This window comes from Heteronotia binoei, chromosome 18 (assembly GCF_032191835.1).
Source record: "Heteronotia binoei isolate CCM8104 ecotype False Entrance Well chromosome 18, APGP_CSIRO_Hbin_v1, whole genome shotgun sequence".
Lineage (NCBI taxonomy): Eukaryota > Metazoa > Chordata > Lepidosauria > Squamata > Gekkonidae > Heteronotia > Heteronotia binoei.
Genome location: NC_083240.1, coordinates 9,357,373 through 9,375,566, shown reverse-complemented (window position 1 = coordinate 9,375,566; position 18,194 = coordinate 9,357,373). Strand labels below are relative to the sequence as shown.

The following is an 18,194-nucleotide window of genomic DNA, read 5'->3' as shown; positions in this document are numbered from 1 at the left end:
ACAGAAGGGAAGAAGCAGAGAGATTTCACCTTGAGGTTTTCCTGAGGATGTGACTAACTTGCTATCATTGGAAACAGGATGCTGGGTGAGATTTGATCCTACGGGGCTGATCTTCAGTTGGGGAAAGGAAAGCAGACCTGGGCAGATTTTTAACTTATCGACCTACAACAGCCCTGCTGGATCAGGCCAGTGGTCCATCTAGTCCAGCACCCTTTTTTCCACAGTGGCCATCGAGATGTCAACAGGCAGGGAGGTCTGAGGTCCCCTCCACCCACCATATTATTAAATGCAGGGCTTTTTTTTGGTAGAAAAAAACCAGCAGGAACTCATTTGCATATTAGGCCACATCCCTGGCATCACCATTGTTTCACTCAGGGCTTTTTTGTAGAAAAAGCTCAGCAGGCAGGCATTTCCATATTAGGCCGCACCCCTTGACACCGAGCCAGCCGAAACTGCGTTCCTGCTCAAAAAAAGCTCTGATTAAATGTACAGCAACTGGTATTCCAAGCTCTACTGCCAATTAACATGGAGGTTCCATTTAGCTAAAACCTTTTATAGCCCTGGAAGGAGTTATCCTCCATGGAGATGCCTAAATCCCCCTTTAAAACCATCTAAGCCCTTAGCTATCACTCCATCTTGTGGCAGCGAGTTCCACAGATTAATTACGAGGCAGTATGGAAGACAGTTTCTGTCTTTCTCAAACATACCCAGGGCTTTTTTTTTGCAGCAGGAACTCCTTTGCATATTAGGCCACACACCCCTGATGTAGCCAATCTTCTAAGACAGGGGTGTCGAACTCATTTGCTATGAGGGCTGGATCTGACATAAATGAAACTTTGTCAGGCTGGGCCGTGTCGGACCGAGCCATGTGTGTATCTATTTAAGATTAGATAGCAGAGATATAAACATATTAAAGGACACAGACAAACATGACTACAGATTTTTTTTTTTAAAAAAACAAACTTAAAACATGCTTAAAACATTAGCACTCGGTTTTAAAGGTGCTTTCATTGTATTTCTCTCATGGGATCCAGGGAACTGGGCAAAGAGGGGGAGATGCCTCAACCAATGGAGAAAACAGAGGTTTTGCTCTGCAGCTCCTGTGCGATTGAGCAAGCCTTGCAAAGCAAGTCGAGATGCAGAAGGAAGCAAGAGAGAGGGAGAAGGAAGCAGATGACAATCAGTTGCTCGGGGGCCTGATAGGAGCCGTCTGGGGGCCTGATTTGGCCCTCGGGCTGCATGTTTGACACCCCTGCTCTAAGAGCTTACAGTAGGCCCTGTAGGAAGAGCTCTGTAAACTCTTGGAGGTTTGGCTATATCAGGGGTGTGTGGCCTAATATGCAAAGGAGTCCCTGCTAAAAAAAAAATAATACTGCCCATCAAGTGCCCCTCGAGTCCTCATATTCTAGGAGAGGGGGAAGGAGTTGTTCCTCTGCACTTTCAGCACCCACTGTATAATTCTATCCACTTTTCCTATGTCCCTCTCTCTTTGGCTGCTATGTGTTTGCCACGGGGCAATTCCTGTTTCAGCCGCACGGCTTCCTCTCTCAACACCTGATCCTCGGCTCCCTTTAGGCACAGAAATGCAAGACCGCTGCACGAAATACGCCGACACTCTTTGCCGACCGTGTGAGGAGGGGAAGTATAACCCGTTATTCACTACCTGGAAATGTCAGTCTTGCGCCATCTGTGACCCAGGTAAGACCTCTGGGAAGACTCAAACCGTAGAAGGGTAGCTGTGTTAGCCCCCCATGGCAAAATGAAATGGCAGCCGAGCGACACCTGAAAGACTGGCAGAATGTATGCAGGGATTTTTTTTTTTAGCGGGGGGCTCCTTTGCATATTAGGCCACACCTCTCTGATGTAGCCAATCCTCCTGGAGCTTACAGTAGGCCCTGCACTAAGAGCCCTGGAAACTTTTGGAGGATTGGCTACATCAGGGGGTGTGGCCTAATATGCAAAGGTGTTTCTGCTACAAAAAAAAAGAGCCCTGGATGTATGCCAGCATAAGTTTTCTGGAGGCAGAGCTGGCTTCAGAGGCCAAGAGGATGAAATGGAGGAAAGGAAGAGGACAGGTGCTGCTCTCAGCACTTTGGGTGATGGTTTTGGGTAGAAATGTGGCCTTGGACTATATTTTGAACCTGCTTTTCAGCCCAAAATTAGAGCAACTCCAGTGGAATGAGCTCTGAATAATGAATGCTGACCCTGGAATATTTTTTGTTAGCCTTTAAAGTGCCACTGGACTACTGTGCAGTTTTGCAATTTTACAAGACATTTAGAGTTGCCAGGTGGGACCTGACGTTCAGGAATTAACCTCTGATCTCCAGGTGACAGGAGTCAATTTCCCTGGAGAAAGCAGCAACTTCAGAGGATAGACTCTATGCTGTTCCATAGAATCCAGGAGAAGTCAAAGTCCTTTCCCAGGTGTATGCATATAAAATGCTGAATCACAACTTCAATGCCAGTAGCTCACAAAATAGAATTTTTGCTCACAAGACTCTTAAGAGGGAGCACTGCCTGGGAGTGGCTTCTGAAGACTTGTTTACTGCTTCTGAGCTGTAGGCGGTGACTCCCAATCAGCTGGTAACCTGATCTCTCCTTGTTCTCCATCTGGCTCAGAGCCAGCTGCAGCTGGATGTTCAATTCTTGGCTGAGAGCTGGCAGCAGGCAACTCTTAGTCTGATGAATCCATGCTGTCGCTGAGCACAGACTGGCTGATGACACATTGCCCCAAATCTCCAGGACTTTCTCAAGCCAGAGTCAGCATTCTTAAAGATGATTGATTTCTCATTGCCTCTGAAATCACCACTGAAATCAAACCCCTTTGTCTTCCAATGTACTCCAACAGATTTGTTCAGGGACTGAGCTAGTTCCCATACAGGGCATATTCCCCACCCCCCCAACACACACACATACTTTCGTTTTGTTTAGCAACAAGCCAGTGCAGTGTCATTCTGTCAGTAGAAAGACTTGGGTTCAAATTTTCACCCAGTCCTGAAACTCTCCGGGAGACTCGAGCCACTCAGTTTCCCAGTCTACCTGAGTTGGTCTGCAGTTGAAGAACTAGATTCGAGTCCAGTCACACTTTAGAGACCAACAAGATTTTAGGGGCCTGAGCTTTCAAGAGTCAAAGTTCCCTTCATCAGATCTAAGGCCGCCCAGCCAGCTTCTATGACAGAGTGGGGATTCGAACCTGGGTCTCCTGAATCCAGTGACACTCTAACTGCACCATGATGCAATCTCAGCCAACTGCCCCTTGCAACAAAGGACTGAGAAGCTAGAATGCTACGATGCCAGTCGAAAAAGATATGTGATTGTGTGCCTTTGTCTCCTATTGCTTCCTTTGAGAGCCAGTTTGGTGTAGTGGTTAAGTGTGTGGACTCTTATCTGGGAGAACCTGGTTTGATTCCCCACTCCTCTACTTGCACCTGCTGGAATGGCCTTGGGTCAGCCATAGCTCTGGCAGAGGTTGTCCTTGAAAGGACAGCTGCTGTGAGAATCCTCTCAGCCCCACCCACCTCACAGGGTGCCTCTTGGGGAGGAAAAGAAAGGAGATTGTGAGCTGCTCTGAGATTCGGAGTGGAGGGCAGGATATAAATCTAATATCTTCTTCTTCTTCTTTGCGCTTGCTCAGCCAATGGACTTCAGGAGGTGAAGAAGTGTGCACCCACTTCCAATTCAGTATGCGTATGTCTCCCAGGCTACAAGCCAGCCACCTCTGAGTCCAATGAGAAAAGTAAGTAGACGTTTTTCTGACAATTGAGGCTCTGCCCAAACCACCCTGCCTCTGTTAACACCTTTACCATCTTGTTTCAGGATGTGACCCCTGCCCCAAGGGACATTTCTCCAAAGGAGGTGATAAGACTTGCACGGCTTGGACAAAGTAAGTATCGCCAGTCAATCAAAAGGTGCTTAAGGGTCAGCAGAACTGACAGAAGGGATCCCCAACCTTTTTGAGCCTGCTGGTACCACTGGAATTCTGAGACAGCATGGTGGCCCCAGCGACAAAATGGCTGCCTCAAGAGGTAGGGTTGCCAATCCCCAGGTGGGGGCAGGGGATCCCCCGGTTTGGAGGCCCTCCCCCCGCTTCAAGGTCATCAGAAAGCGGGGGGGGGGGGGAAAGGGAGGGAAATGTCTGCTGGGAACTCTGTTATTGTTGGAGCAAGAATCTACATAAACCCGGTCTGACAGCTACAGTATGACAGCTGGTGATCTAGCTGCCAGGCTAGGTCACAGTGACCTGATCAGCAGACCGGCTTGAGCCGGCAGAAGCCAAGTGATGCAATCTGCTGAGTCAGCATGGCCAGGATTGGCTGCTTGGACTATATATGATCTGTGTGTGCATCACACAGGTCTCTCCCTGTGAGATGGTGGTTAGGCGAAGCACTTTGTCCGTGGAGGTGATATTGTATAGACTGCACAAGAGAGCACTTGTTGTGTATATATGTTAATACACCTTTTGGCACTAGTTGCACGTGTAAGCCTGATTTTCTTTCCTGAAGCCCTGTGTCGGGCAAGTCATCTCCCTCACTCTGCTACTCCCGCTCCGACAGGGTTATGGGCCCAGGGCGGTTCCGCTGCGCGGAGGAGAGAGTTGAGAGTTGAGCTGACTGTGAGTTTGGAAAGAGCCGGAGGCGAGTAACGCCGGTGAAGGACACAGAAGCACCACCGTTCTCTGTTTGAGAGCCAGAGGGACGTCGGCAGCCAGCTGTGAGGAGGAGTCGGCACGATGGCTCAGCAACAGCTTGGAGTAGCCGTTGAGAAGCTCACCTCAGCCAACTACGCGGTGTGGAGCCTGAGAATGCAACACTACCTCAAGCGTGAAGGGCAATGGCTGTTCGTGAGTAACCCCCCTGCTGACTTATCTCCTGCCGAGACTGTGTTATCGGATAAGGCACTGGCCAACATAGTGCTATCTATAGGAGATGACCAGCTGGTTTATGTGCGAGGGAAGGACACTCCCAAGGCTGCCTGGGACGCGTTGAGTGCGGTGCATGTTAGCACCACTGCTGGTTCCCTCATGGCCTTGACAAGGAGGATGTTCCGCACCGTTATGCCGGCTGGAGGGTGTGTGAAAGATCACATCAAACGGCTAACGGACTGTTTCGTTGAGCTGGAGGCAAGAGGCAAGACTGTAGCTCCAGACGACAGAGTGTACATTTTGCTGTTGTCGTTGCCACCTGAGTACACTCCCCTGATAACTTCTCTGGAGACGGTGGACGTAGCGACCCTGACCATGGAATACGTCTGTGCCCACCTGCTTGACTTCCAAGAGAGAATTGCGGCCGTGAGCTGTCCGGGGGTGTCGGCCGGGCAGCGTGCTGTTATCGGTGTGTCCGGGAAGACAGCCAAGAATGAGCCAGCTTTTGCTGCTGGCAGGCGTCCGAAGGTGGAGGAAGTGGAGCCGACTGCGTTTGCAGTCCGTCGCTGCTATGGATGCGGGTCGTCGCAGCACCTGCTCCGAGCTTGCCCTGAGAGGGAGAAGAGGCGGGGGCGTGTGCGGCGAGAGCGGAGGACCGCCAGCCCGTGTGAGGAAGCAACCCGGCTGGTCACGTCTGCAGTAGAGAGCACAGGGTCTGCTTGGATTTTAGACTCCGGGGCAACGAGCCATCTCTGCTGCGAGAAGGAGTTGTTGAAAAACATTGACAGTCCTGAGCATAAGTATGTGAGATTGGCTGATGGGACCACTGCCAATTCTGTTTGCTCAGGCAATGTGGAATTTCCTGCACTGAAATGTATGTTGCAAAATGTGTTGTATGTACCCTCACTGCAGTCTAACCTGTTGAGTGTTAGCACACTGTTTGACCAGGGATACCAGGTGAGATTTGAGAAAACCTGCTGCAAAATCCTGGGAGGTGGGGGAAAGTTGCTTGTGACAGGAAAGAGGGAAGGTAAACTGTATGTGGTCCAGAGTGATTGTGCCCAGGTGGCTCAGGTGTCGAATGAGCCCGTGCACAATAATTGTATACATTTGCTCCATAGGAGACTTGGGCACTGCGGATTTAGGGCGTTAAAGAAAACCCTGGAGCTTGTGCCTAGTTTGAAAGTAAATCCTTGCAAATGTTACTTGGATTGCCAGGTCTGCAAGAAGGCCAAAAGCAAGGCGTGTGCTGTTGCTAAAGAAAGCTCAAGGGAAAGCACACGAGCCCTGGAACTAGTCCATTTGGACGTTATTGGCCCATTGCCAAAGAGTCTGTCGGGGAGGAGATACTGCTTGGTGGCCACCGACGACCACACGAGGTACGCGTGGGTTTTCACCATGGTGCATAAGTCTGAGGTGTATAAGACATTCACCAAGTGGGTCAAAGCAGTGGAGAGACAATTAGGGGTTAATCTCCTGGCTGTACAAACCGACAGAGGGGGGGAATTCTTATCTAACCAGATGAAACGTTGGCTGGAGAACAAGGGCATTGCCCACCGTCTGACGAACCCGGCAACGCCCCGAGAAAATGGGCATGGGGCTGTATTGCAGAATGTGATGTATTGCATGTTAGAGGATGCACAACTGCCAATGACCTATTGGGCAGAAACCATACATGCAGCTGTTTTTTGCAAAATAGGGTTTGGTGTAATACTGTGAAAAATGTGCCTTACAGGTTACTGTTGAACAAGACCCCAGATTTGAGTTCTTTAAAAGTCTTTGGGTCACGGGCTCGGGTTGGCATCCACTCCACGAGTAGCGGGGAGGGGGATGTCCGGGCAGAGAGCCTAATTTTTCTGGGCTACAAGCCAAGGGCCAGGTGTTATCGTTTCTGCAATAGCAAAAGCAAGATAACACTTAGTAAGAGTGCCCAGTTCAATGAAGAAAGCAGCTGGCCAAGGTTGCACTCCTTGCAGAAACAATTTGTCCTGCTGCCAAGTAGCGATAACGATGTTGGAGCGCAGCCCAGAACTCCAGCCCAGGAGGTGGCACCCAGTGGGGCTGGAGAAGGTGAGCCGAATGCTGGCACAGAGCCTGACGAGCAGAGTCAGGAGGCAGAGCCTCAAATGCAGGAACTGGAGGTAAAGTGTGAGAGTCAGGAGGTTCAACACCCAATTACAGGGGCAGAGCAACCAGCCCAGGAGGTGGGAACAGAGCAACCCGAAGAAGACAAAGCTGGTCCAAGCACAGGGCCACGGGTGTCTGCCAGGTCCACCAATGGCCAACGTCCCGCTAGGTACAAGTGTCCCTATGTCACTCTGACTGTCAATCCAGACCCACCCGGATTTGAGGAAATGTTAAAAGAAAAGGCTAAGAAATGGAAAGCCTGGGTGGCAGAGTGCGAGGCAAGGGAGAAGGAGGCTGAAGCCAAGCGTCTGAAAGAGCTGGCTGAACAGGAACACGATGATGTGTTTTACAATCATGATGAGTTCCTGAACGAATTCCGGAAAGGGTTCCGAGCTACGTAAATATGAACTGTAATGTTGCTGGTGGACATGTATGTAAACTGTGTAAAGTGTTTTGGTGCACTGGGTTTAAATAGATTAGGAGGTGTGTTGGAGCAAGAATCTACATAAACCCGGTCTGACAGCTACAGTATGACAGCTGGTGATCTAGCTGCCAGGCTAGGTCACAGTGACCTGATCAGCAGACCGGCTTGAGCCGGCAGAAGCCAAGTGATGCAATCTGCTGAGTCAGCATGGCCAGGATTGGCTGCTTGGACTATATATGATCTGTGTGTGCATCACACAGGTCTCTCCCTGTGAGATGGTGGTTAGGCGAAGCACTTTGTCCGTGGAGGTGATATTGTATAGACTGCACAAGAGAGCACTTGTTGTGTATATATGTTAATACACCTTTTGGCACTAGTTGCACGTGTAAGCCTGATTTTCTTTCCTGAAGCCCTGTGTCGGGCAAGTCATCTCCCTCACTCTGCTACTCCCGCTCCGACAGTTATTCCCTAGGGAGATTTATTCCCATAGAAAATAATAGAGAATTGGTGCACAGGTATCTGGGGCTCTGGGGGGGGCTGTTTTGGGGGGTAGAGGCACCAAATTTTCAGTATAGCATCTAGTGCCTCTCCTCAAAAAAACCCCCAAGTTTCAAAACGATTGGACCAGGGGGTCCAATTCTATGAGCCCCAAAAGAAGGTGCCCCTATCCTTCATTACTTCCTATGGGAGGAAGGAATTGAAAAGGTGTCCCTTTAAATGTGATGGCCAGAACTCCCTTTGGAGTTCAATGATGCTTGTTGCAGCCTTGATCTTGGCTCCACCCCTAATGTCTCCTGGCTCCACCCCCAAAGTCTCCTGGCTCCACCCCCAAAGTCCCCAGATATTTCTTGAATTGGACTTGGCAACCCTATCAAGAGGCGAAGCCAGCCACTAAATGGCCAGCAGAGCTTAATTTCAGTCACACAGTGTGGATTCTTGTGCTGTGGTGGCAGCTGATGCTAAAGAAACATTTTTAAAAATCCACACAGCCAATCAGTAGCCTTGCTGGGCAAAAGCCCTACCTGGCCCCATCCAATTCCTAAAAACAATTGGTGAACGTCATGTTGGGGACAACCTAAAGGCTTGTGTGAAAAGTTTCTCCATTTCTCAGTTTCTGTTACATTCAGGAATTACAGGGCTCTTAGTACAGGGACTACTGTAAGCTCTTGGAAGCTTGGCTACATCAGCGGTGTGTGGCCTAAGATGCAAAGAAGTTCCAGCTACAAAAAAAGCCCTGGTTACATTTTTGCTCACAACCTGAGTTCAATCCCAGTGGAAGCTGGGTTCAGGTAGATGGTTCCAGGTTGACTCAGCCTTCCATCCTTCTGAGGTCGGTCAAATGAGTACCTAGCTTGCTGGGGGGAAAGTGTAGATGACTGGGGAAGGCAATGGCAAACCACCCCGTAAAAAGGTCCGCTCGGAAAACATCATGATATGATGGTCACTCCATGGGTCAGTAACGACACGGTGCATGCCCAGGGGACTACCTTTACCTTCTTATGAGTTCTAGCTCTGCTCTCCATGTTCCCTCTGTGATTGACCTGCTTTAAATGTTTAATTTCTGTTCCTTTGTTTAAAATAAACGGTAGTTGTACAGCTACAGGCAGACAAACTTTCCGTGAAGGGACCAAGGAGGATGACGCGGTCTGTGGCAACACCCCCAAGGTGCCACAGGCAACAGAGCTCCCTATTAAGCTCTCCTCCAAGAGAGAAATGGTGAAGGCCACGTCTGTTATGAAGCCCACCTTGAAGGCCACCACGACTTCATCTGCTTTGACCGCTTTGTCAACAGGAAGCCTACCGGGTGGCGATAAGAAATCTGGTAAGGGAAAGCGTTTGGGCTTGGGTGACTCGAACCTTTGTCCGAGAGCCAATTTGATGTAGTGGTTAGAAGCCTGGACTCTAATAAGAACATCAGAAAAGCCATGTTGGATCAGGCCAACGGCCCATCCAGTCCAACACTCTGCGTCACATAAGAGAAGCCATGTTGGATCAGGCCAATGGCCCCTCCAGTCCAACACTCTGCGTCACATAAGAACATAAGAGAAGCCATGTTGGATCAGGCCAATGGCCCATCCAGTCCAACACTCTGCCTCACATAAGAACATAAGAGAAGCCATGTTGGATCAGGCCAATGGCCCCTCCAGTCAAAAATTCTGCGTCACATAAGAACATAAGAGAAGCCATGTTGGATCAGGCCAATGGCCCCTCCAGTCCAAAATTCTGCGTCACATAAGAACATAAGAGAAGCCATGTTGGATCAGGCCAATGGCCCCTCCAGTCCAAAATTCTGCGTCACATAAGAACATAAGAGAAGCCATGTTGGATCAGGCCAATGGCCCATCCAGTCCAACACTCTGTGTCACATAAGAACATAAGAGAAGCCATGTTGGATCAGGCCAATGGCCCATCCAGTCCAACACTCTGTGTCACATAAGAGAAGCCATGTTAGATCAGACCAATGGCCCATCCAGTCCAACACTCTGTGTCACAGAAGAACATAAGAGAAGCCATGTTGGATCAGGCCAATGGCCCATCCAGTCCAACACTCTGTGTCACATAAGAACATAAGAGAAGCCATGTTAGATCAGGCCAATGGCCCATCCAGTCCAACACTCTGTGTCACAGAAGAACATAAGAGAAGCCATGTTGGATGAGGCCAATGGCCCATCCAGTCCAACACTCTGTGTCACAGAAGAACATAAGAGAAGCCATGTTGGATCAGGCCAGTGGCCCATCCAGTCCAACACTCTGCATCACAGAAGAACATAAGAGAAGCCATGTTGGATCAGGCCAATGGCCCATCCAGTCCAACACTCTGTGTCACATAAGAACATAAGAGAAGCCATGTTAGATCAGGCCAATGGCCCATCCAGTCCAACACTCTGTGTCACATAAGAACATAAGAGAAGCCATGTTGGATCAGGCCAGTGGCCCATCCAGTCCAACACTCTGTGTCACATAAGAACATAAGAGAAGCCATGTTGGATCAGGCCAATGGCCCATCCAGTCCAACACTCTGCATCACAGAAGAACATAAGAGAAGCCATGTTGGATCAGGCCAGTGGCCCATCCAGTCCAACACTCTGTGTCACAGAAGAACATAAGAGACGCCATGTTGGATCAGGCCAATGGCCCATCCAGTCCAAACTCTGCATCAAAGAAGAACATAAGAGAAGCCATGTTGGATCAGGCCAGTGGCCCATCCAGTCCAACACTCTGCATCACAGAAGAACATAAGAGAAGCCATGTTGGATCAGGCCAGTGGCCCATCCAGTCCAACACTCTGTGTCACATAAGAACATAAGAGAAGCTCCTGCTAGAATTCCACCCCTGGTGCTATACAATTCACCCTTTACACATGTTCTCTGGGTCAGCTGATCTCTGAAGTCTGGAGAGACTTCAGCTGTAATTCTGGGAGACCATCAGTTCGCCTGGAGGCTGGCAACCAGGGCCAGATTAACAATTAGGCCAAGTAGGCACTGGCCTAATGGCCCCCACACCTTTAGGGGGCTCGGGCTGGCTTCCCTTCCCCCCGTTTTCCCCCCTGCTTGCAGCCCTCTTAGCCTGCACACACAGCCAACAACTGTGCCGCTCTTTGCCTGATTTACCTGGCATGGCTGATGCTGGCGTTGTTGCCAAGTTTGCCTCTCTCTGCCTCTCCCCCGCAACTTTGCCAAAGGGGCTTTTGAGAAGGTGCCTGCAGGCTTCAGCAGGGGCTGCAGGCAGCGGGGCGGCCGCTCCTACTCTAAGCCGCCCTGAGCCTGCCTTGGCGGGGAGGGCGGGATATAAATAAAAACTTATTATTATTATTATTATTTGCGAGGGGCCTCCCGAGATTTTGACTGCCTAGGGGCCTCCACAAGGCTTAATCCGGCCCTGCTGGCAAGCCTGTTTCACTGCCTGAAAGACAACGTCAGGGCAAAGAGCGTCTGCTTTGAATTTTGCCTCTGCCAGGAGTTCACTGACTGGCCCTTAGAGAAGCCAGCCTCTCTCAGCTCTCTCATCTGCTCCTGATAACATTGGCTCTACACTGCTGGATTATTGTAGGAGTGGCCACAAGACCACGTGCGTGGGGCACTCTCAGGATTCGCCCATGAGTTGGCATGCCACCCCCCCCGACCCATCAGTGTTGCCAGGGGTGGACTTCTAGCAGGAGCTCCTTTGCCTATTAGGCCACACACCCCTGATGTAGCCAATCCTCCGAGAGCTGACAAGGCTCTTTGTTGTAAGCTCTTGGAGGATTGGCTACATCAGGCGGGTGTGGCCTAATATGCAAAGGCGCTCCTGCTAGAATTCCACCCCTGATCGCTGCTCATATTTTGCAAGACTTTGCCATAAGTTAGAAGCAACTTGGCGGCAGGTAATCCATTCAGCTCCAGAAAGGAACCTCGGTTTCCCCACATATGCTAAACCCTCTCTCACTGAGTATAGCTATACACCCACAGTATTCCAATGTATTTCTCTTTTACAATAGTGTATCAGAATAATGTTTTTTGTATTGATATACTCAAGTAAGGGATGTTGGCTGTTTATCTCATTACATATCCTTAACCCATTTTCATTTTATGTATTCTTTTTTTTCTAATGGCAAACTAGAATGATGTTTATAATGTATGGAACGATGTTAAAAAGTCAATTAGGTAGACAAGAACATCACTAGGAAATACATGTCCTTTTTGTTTTACCTAATCAGACTTTTCCCTGCAGCCGCTGTGGCCGGACCTGCCTGTCCCACATTGGTCTTGTCAGCCACCAGCGAGCCTGCAGCAAACGTGGACTATTGCACCCTTCTTAAATCTTCGTTCGCGAAGCCAAGCCGAGAGAGAGAGAGAGAGAGACTTGCAGCAACAGCAACTAATGGGCAACTTTTATTACCTCTTATTGCTATCCAGACCAAATGGTCTTCCAATTTATTACATCGTTTCACCATTTGATCCTAACTTTGGATCTTAACCCACCAGCTACATGCATTTCAGCCCACTGTACCCTCGCCCCTCATTTGAAGAAGTATGCATGCATACGAAAGCTTACATTCTGAATAAAACTTTGTTGGTCTTAAAGGTGCACTTGACTCCTACTTTGTTCTACTGCTTCAGACCAACACGGCTGCCTCACTTGGATTGCTCTAATTCCAGGTCCCCTGTTTACCTTGCAGGCTATTTATCGTATATCCTCATCGGTGCTGCGTTGCTACTTGTATCGGGTGGCATCATTCTGCTGAAGATTTCCCGGAAAACTAGGAAATACAAGGAACCAGGGAGGTTCATGGAACAGATGCAGAAGGGTGAGTCCCCAGTGGCTCTGAAGAGCTCTCTCTTTCCTTTGAACATAAAAACATAAGAGAAGCCATGTTGGATCAGGCCAATGGCCCATCCAGTCCAACACTCTGTCACACAAGGGCTAAAACCCAGGTGTCATCAGGAGGTCCATCAGTAGGGCCAGAACTCCAGAAGCTCTCCCACTGTGCCCCCTCCAAGCACCATGAATACAGAGCATCACTGCCCCAGACAGGGTGTTCCATCTATACTTTGTGGCTAAGAGAACATAAGAACAAAAGCGAAGCCCTGCTGGATCAGGCCAATGGCCCATCCAGTCCAACGCTCTGTATCACACAATGGCCAAAACCCAGGTGCCATCAGGAGGTCCACCAGTGAGGCCAGGACACTAGAAGCCCTCCCACTGTTGCCCCCCCCCAAGCACCAAGAATACAGCCCCAGATATAAGAACAAAAGAGAAGCCATGCTGGATCAGGCCAATGGCCCATCCAGTCCAACACTGTGTCACACACAGGTTAAAACCCAGGGGCCATCAGGAGGTCCACCAGTGGGGCCAGGACACTAGAAGCCCTCCCACTGTTCCCCACTCAAGCAATCACTGCCCCAGACAGGGAGTTCCTTCGATGCCCTGTAGCTAATAGCCACTGATGGACCTCTGTAGGCTGGATGGAAGTTGCAGGTAGATCAAACCTGAGGATAGTTAGTAGCTTAGGTGGTTTTAAAAGGTGATTAGAGAACTGCATGGAAGAGAAGTCTGACAGTAGAACCTCCATGTCCAGAGGTAGTCTACAAGTTTCTAGGAGGATCAATTTCAGGGGAAGGTTTTGGCCTCTGTGCCCCAGTTGTGGGCAGGAAGGCAGAGAATTTGTGGTGAACACCATCGCCAGGTGGACGCAGCATGTCTGACTGCTGCTTTGAAGAACCACCGCTGGTATAGTGGTTAAGCGTGTTGGGCTAATATCTGGAGACCCAGGTTCGAATCCTCAGGCTGCCATGGATGCTTGCTGGGTGACCACGGGCCAATCACACTCTCTCGGCCTATCCTACCTCACAGGGTTGTTGTGAGGTTAAAAGAGAATGATGTAAGCCACTGGGGAGAAAGCTGGGGTTACAGATGAATTAAATAAATGCAAAGGGAGCCTCAGATCAGCTTGTCTTAGGGTTGCCAGCTCTGGGTTGGGAAATACCTGGAGGTTTTTTGGGGGGGGTGAAGCCTGGGGAGGGCGGGGGTTGGGGAGGGGAGAGACCTCAGAAGAGTATAAAGCCATAAAGTCCACCTTCCAGAACAGCCATTTTCTCCGGGGGAATAACAGGAAAACCACCAGAAGCAATGAGATTTACATAGAAATGTGTATAAATAGCTTTAGTGCAAGCTTAAATAAAGCTTGCTGGGGGGGAAAGCGTAGAGGACTGGGGAAGGCAATGGCAAACCACCCCGTAAAAAGTCTGCCGTGAAAACGTTGTGAAAGCAACAACACCCCAGAGTCGGAAACGACTGGCACTTGCACAGGGGACCTCTCCTTTCAAATGAAACTTAAACAAAACAAAACTAAGGAACGCTGAGCTTTCAACGTATGAACTTTCCCACACTGTCTTTCAGCAGCCCTGTAAATCGGCTTCCTTTGAGTAGACTCAGTTGTGGGTGAACGCTTTTTTCCTCAGTGCTCGACTCCTAACGATGTGGAGAGAGTAAGGAAGGAACTACAGGCATTAAAGTTGTGAACTCCTGCATCAGTTAGTTTGCTCTGGGGCCATTTTTCCTGACCTAAGACGCAAATAGATGAGCCGGAGGCTAAAGAACTGTGAGCTAGCTCACACTAACTCACCTTAGAGGGAACGTTGCTGGTAACACTATTGAGTTCTTACGACTCAATGTCCAGAACGGCCATCCGAACAAAGGGGAATGTTTTTCGATAGAGACCAGTTTCTCACTAGACTTTTAATCCTGGCTTAGCCCTGTCCTCAAACTGACATTCTACACTTGAATAATAGAATCAGAGAAACCAACTCTATGATTCTATGATTTTAGCGTAGAATGTCAGCTTAGAGACAGGGCTAAACCAGGATTAAAGGTCTAGTGTGAAATTGGTCTAGTCAAATGCATGCTGCTTGTTTTCTTCATTCCTCTTCTCCGTGTTGCTGATTCCCTTCCCTCCTCCCTCCCTCCTCCTCCCTCCCCCGCCCCCCCCTTTGCCTTTCAGATGGAAAAAACAGCTTTCGGATCCCTATCCAGGAGGAACAAATCGATGCCAAATCCAGCCTTGCACAAAACTGACCTCTGCTGGGAAGAAAACGTCTTGTCTCTCGAAGCCAAATCTATAACCGCTTGGACTGCAGAATTGGTCTTGGCCAGGGAGCTTCAGTCCTCAGCCGTCTTCCGAAATCCAAAGTTACGAAGCTCCTGCTTCATAAATCTCATGATTTCATTCTCCTCTGGGGAAATTTGCAAAATCCTCTCCGGGCCTATCAGTGCTAGCTGTGGGTTGTTATTCTCCAGGGGGTGGGCGAAAGATTTGGAATTATACCTGGTATCCAGGTAACAGAGTCCAGTTCCCCTGGAGAAAGCAGCTGCTTTGGAACAAATCATAGGATCATAGAGTTGGAAGGGACCTCCGGGGTCATGTAGCCCAAGCCCCTACACAACGCAAGAAACTCACAAATACAATTGGGGATTAAAATGCTACTAGACTATAAGGTATTTGTTCCACAGTGTTTTCTTTATTAATAAGCACCTGGAAATTGGCAACCCAAGTTTCAGGGCCTAATCTTTCACGAGTCAAAGTTCTCTTCATCAGATACAGTAGCTTTGACTCTTGGGAGCTTATACCTTAAATCTCCTGTAGGTCTGTAAGGTGCTGCTGGACCTATCTGGCTGTTCTACTGCAAACCAACGTGGCCCCCCTCTGAAATCGTTTTCTCCAAATGTGTATTTCTCAGCTTGAGTTTAAGAGAAAAGGCACCAAAAATGTTCCATCAGCGGCACCTCTCACCAGTTAGATTAGCAAGCATGTGGCAACGGTATGAAATAACCGGCATTGCTGGTTCTGAAATGAACCCCGAGTCAATTGTTTCTCACCTTTGGTAGAGAGACATTGGAGCTATGAAATACCAGAAAGTGATTTCCACTGTGCTTTCAAAAGGCCTCAGTTACCGTACAGCGGGTACACCTGAAGCTTTCCCACTGACTTTATTTCCATCTCAAGTAAGTTTTGCACGTCTGTTGTTACATCGCGACCATTGTTGTTGCTAAACTTGTATTTGCAAAACTTTGGAAGCAGAGAAAGATCCAAAACAGAAATTTTTTTTGGATAAAGTTAAAGATTTTATATTTATATATGAAACTACCGGCCTTCCAAAGAAATTAAGATTTCTCAAGTTCAAAATATGGAAAAATGCTTTAAAAAACATGAACAGACGATGTGGTCCTTCCTCCCTCCCTCCTTCCTTCCTTCCTTCCTTCCTTCCTTCCTTCCTTCCTTCCTTCCTTCCTTCCTTCCTTCCTTCCTTCCTTCCTTCCTTCCTTCCTTCCTTCCTTCCTTCCTTCCTTCCTTCCTTCCTTCCTTCCTTCCTCCCTCCCTCCCTCCCTCCCTCCCTCCCTCCCTCCCTTCCTTCCTTCCTTCCTTCCTTCCTTCCTTCCTTCCTTCCTTCCTTCCTTCCTTCCTTCCTTCCTTCCTTCCTTCCTTCCTTCCTTCTTTACTTTGGTAAATCTTGTTACACAATTTGTCTTTCTTGATGTATCTTGAAAATTATATTTAAAAAATAGGTCAGCTCTCTTAAAAATTGCTTATAGCTACCAGAGGCATATATGGTAGCAGGGAGACGTCAAAATAGAGCATAGTGGAGCCATGGGGGGGGGTCGTTGTGAGTTTCCTGCATTTTGCATGGGGTTGGACTAGATGACCATTGGGATCCCTTCCAGCTCTATGTTTCTGTGTTTTTAAAAGAAATCTCTCACTTTCTCTCTTCTGAAATAAGGGGGTTTTTTATATGATGACTCATCCGTGTGTGAGCCCTGTCTACAGCCACTTCATTTGCCCTCAAACTTCCTCCACTGATTTGAATTGTGGTTTGGTTCGATAACATTTTTAGTCTCTTTCCTATAAGAAAACCTACACAAAGTACCAAAGCAGTAAAAGAAAGAAAGAAAAGAAATGGGGGGAAAAAAACCCAACCGTGGCAAGCCCTGCACAAAATATATTTCACAGAATGTACAGGAGACTGGGGGGGAGATGTTTACGTTCTGACTTTCTCTGTGCAGTTCCGGAATCCTAGATCACCTGGTCGTATTTCTGAACTGGAATGGATGCGTTTGAAGACCCTTCGTGGTTTCGGTTGTCATTTTTAAAAATTTTTGTCCAGAATAGTGAGTGGCAGAAACCTTCTATCGAACTTTATCTTTCCACCTCCTGCGTTATGGATGGTCACAAACGCCTCACTCCTGAGATGTGCAGCCCACGCTCCCGCATCAGACCTCTGTCATCTCATTCTCCTGCAGGCACGAACCAAGCTACGTAGACCCAATGGCTGACTCACTGCCACGCCTTGTAGCAGAGACTTGTATAAATCCATTGCACCATTCAGTGAAAAAGGAGCTCCTTTTGCTGATCCTGAACTTGTTGCTAATCAGTTTTGTTGCTGACACACACACACACCTTTCCCAAGTTCTAGGATTGCCAGATCTGATTTGGGAAACTCCTGGAGATTTGGGGCAGCACTTGGGGAAGCACGAGAACATAAGAGAAGCCATGTTGGGACCAGGACACTAGAAACCCTCCCTCTGTTGCCCCCTCAAGCACCAAGAAGACAGAGCGTCACTGCCCCAGACATAAGAACATAAGAGAAGCCATGTTGTATCAGGCAATGGCCTATCCAGCCCAACACTCTGTGTCACACAGCGGCCAAAACCCCCATGTGCCCTCAGGAGGTCCATCAATGGGGCCAGGACACTAGAAACCCTCCCTCTGTTGCCCCCTCAAGCACCAAGAAGACAGAGCGTCACTGCCCCAGACATAAGAACATAAGAGAAGCCATGTTGGGACCAGAACACTAGAAACCCTCCCTCTGTTGCCCCCTCAAGCACCAAGAAGACAGAGCGTCACAGCCCCAGACATAAGAACATAAGAGAAGCCATGTTGTATCAGGCAATGGCCTATCTAGCCCAACACTCTGTGTCACACAAGAACATAAGAGAAGCCATGTTGTATCAGGCCAATGGCCCATCCAGCCCAACACTCTGTGTCACACAGTGGCCAAAACCCCCATGTGCCCTCAGGAGGTCCATCAGTGGGGCCAGGACACTAGAAACCCTCCCTCTGTTGCCCCCTCAAGCACCAAGAAGACAGAGCATCACTGCCCCAGACATAAGAGAAGCCATGTTGTATCAGGCAGTGGCCTATCTAGCCCAACACTCTGTGTCACACAGCGGCCAAAACCCCCATGTGCCCTCAGGAGGTCCATCAGTGGGGCCAGGACACTAGAAGAAGGTTCAGCAGAGAGATGATAC

The 18,194-nt window shown here is 48.9% G+C and overlaps 1 protein-coding gene across 1 annotated transcript; it reads left to right on the top strand.

Annotated features, from left to right (window-relative positions):
• The first annotated feature begins 1,582 nt into the window (after positions 1 to 1,582).
• Positions 1,583 to 15,385, top strand: TNFRSF4 (TNF receptor superfamily member 4). Its single transcript, XM_060259675.1, has 6 exons — positions 1,583 to 1,698; positions 3,635 to 3,736; positions 3,817 to 3,883; positions 9,002 to 9,234; positions 12,571 to 12,699; positions 14,893 to 15,385. The coding sequence occupies exons 1-6, from the start codon at positions 1,584 to 1,586 to the stop codon at positions 14,964 to 14,966; spliced, it is 720 nt and encodes a 239-aa protein (XP_060115658.1). The 5' UTR covers position 1,583; the 3' UTR covers positions 14,967 to 15,385.
• The last annotated feature ends 2,809 nt before the right edge of the window (positions 15,386 to 18,194 follow it).

Coding starts and splice junctions, on each gene's coding strand:
- TNFRSF4 (XM_060259675.1), top strand. CDS start 1,584: ATGCAAGACCGCTGCACGAAATACGCCGACACTCTTTGCCGACCGTGT. Junction 3,884..9,001: donor ACTTGCACGGCTTGGACAAA/GTAAGTATCGCC, acceptor AATAAACGGTAG/TTGTACAGCTACAGGCAGAC. Junction 9,235..12,570: donor GGGTGGCGATAAGAAATCTG/GTAAGGGAAAGC, acceptor TTTACCTTGCAG/GCTATTTATCGTATATCCTC.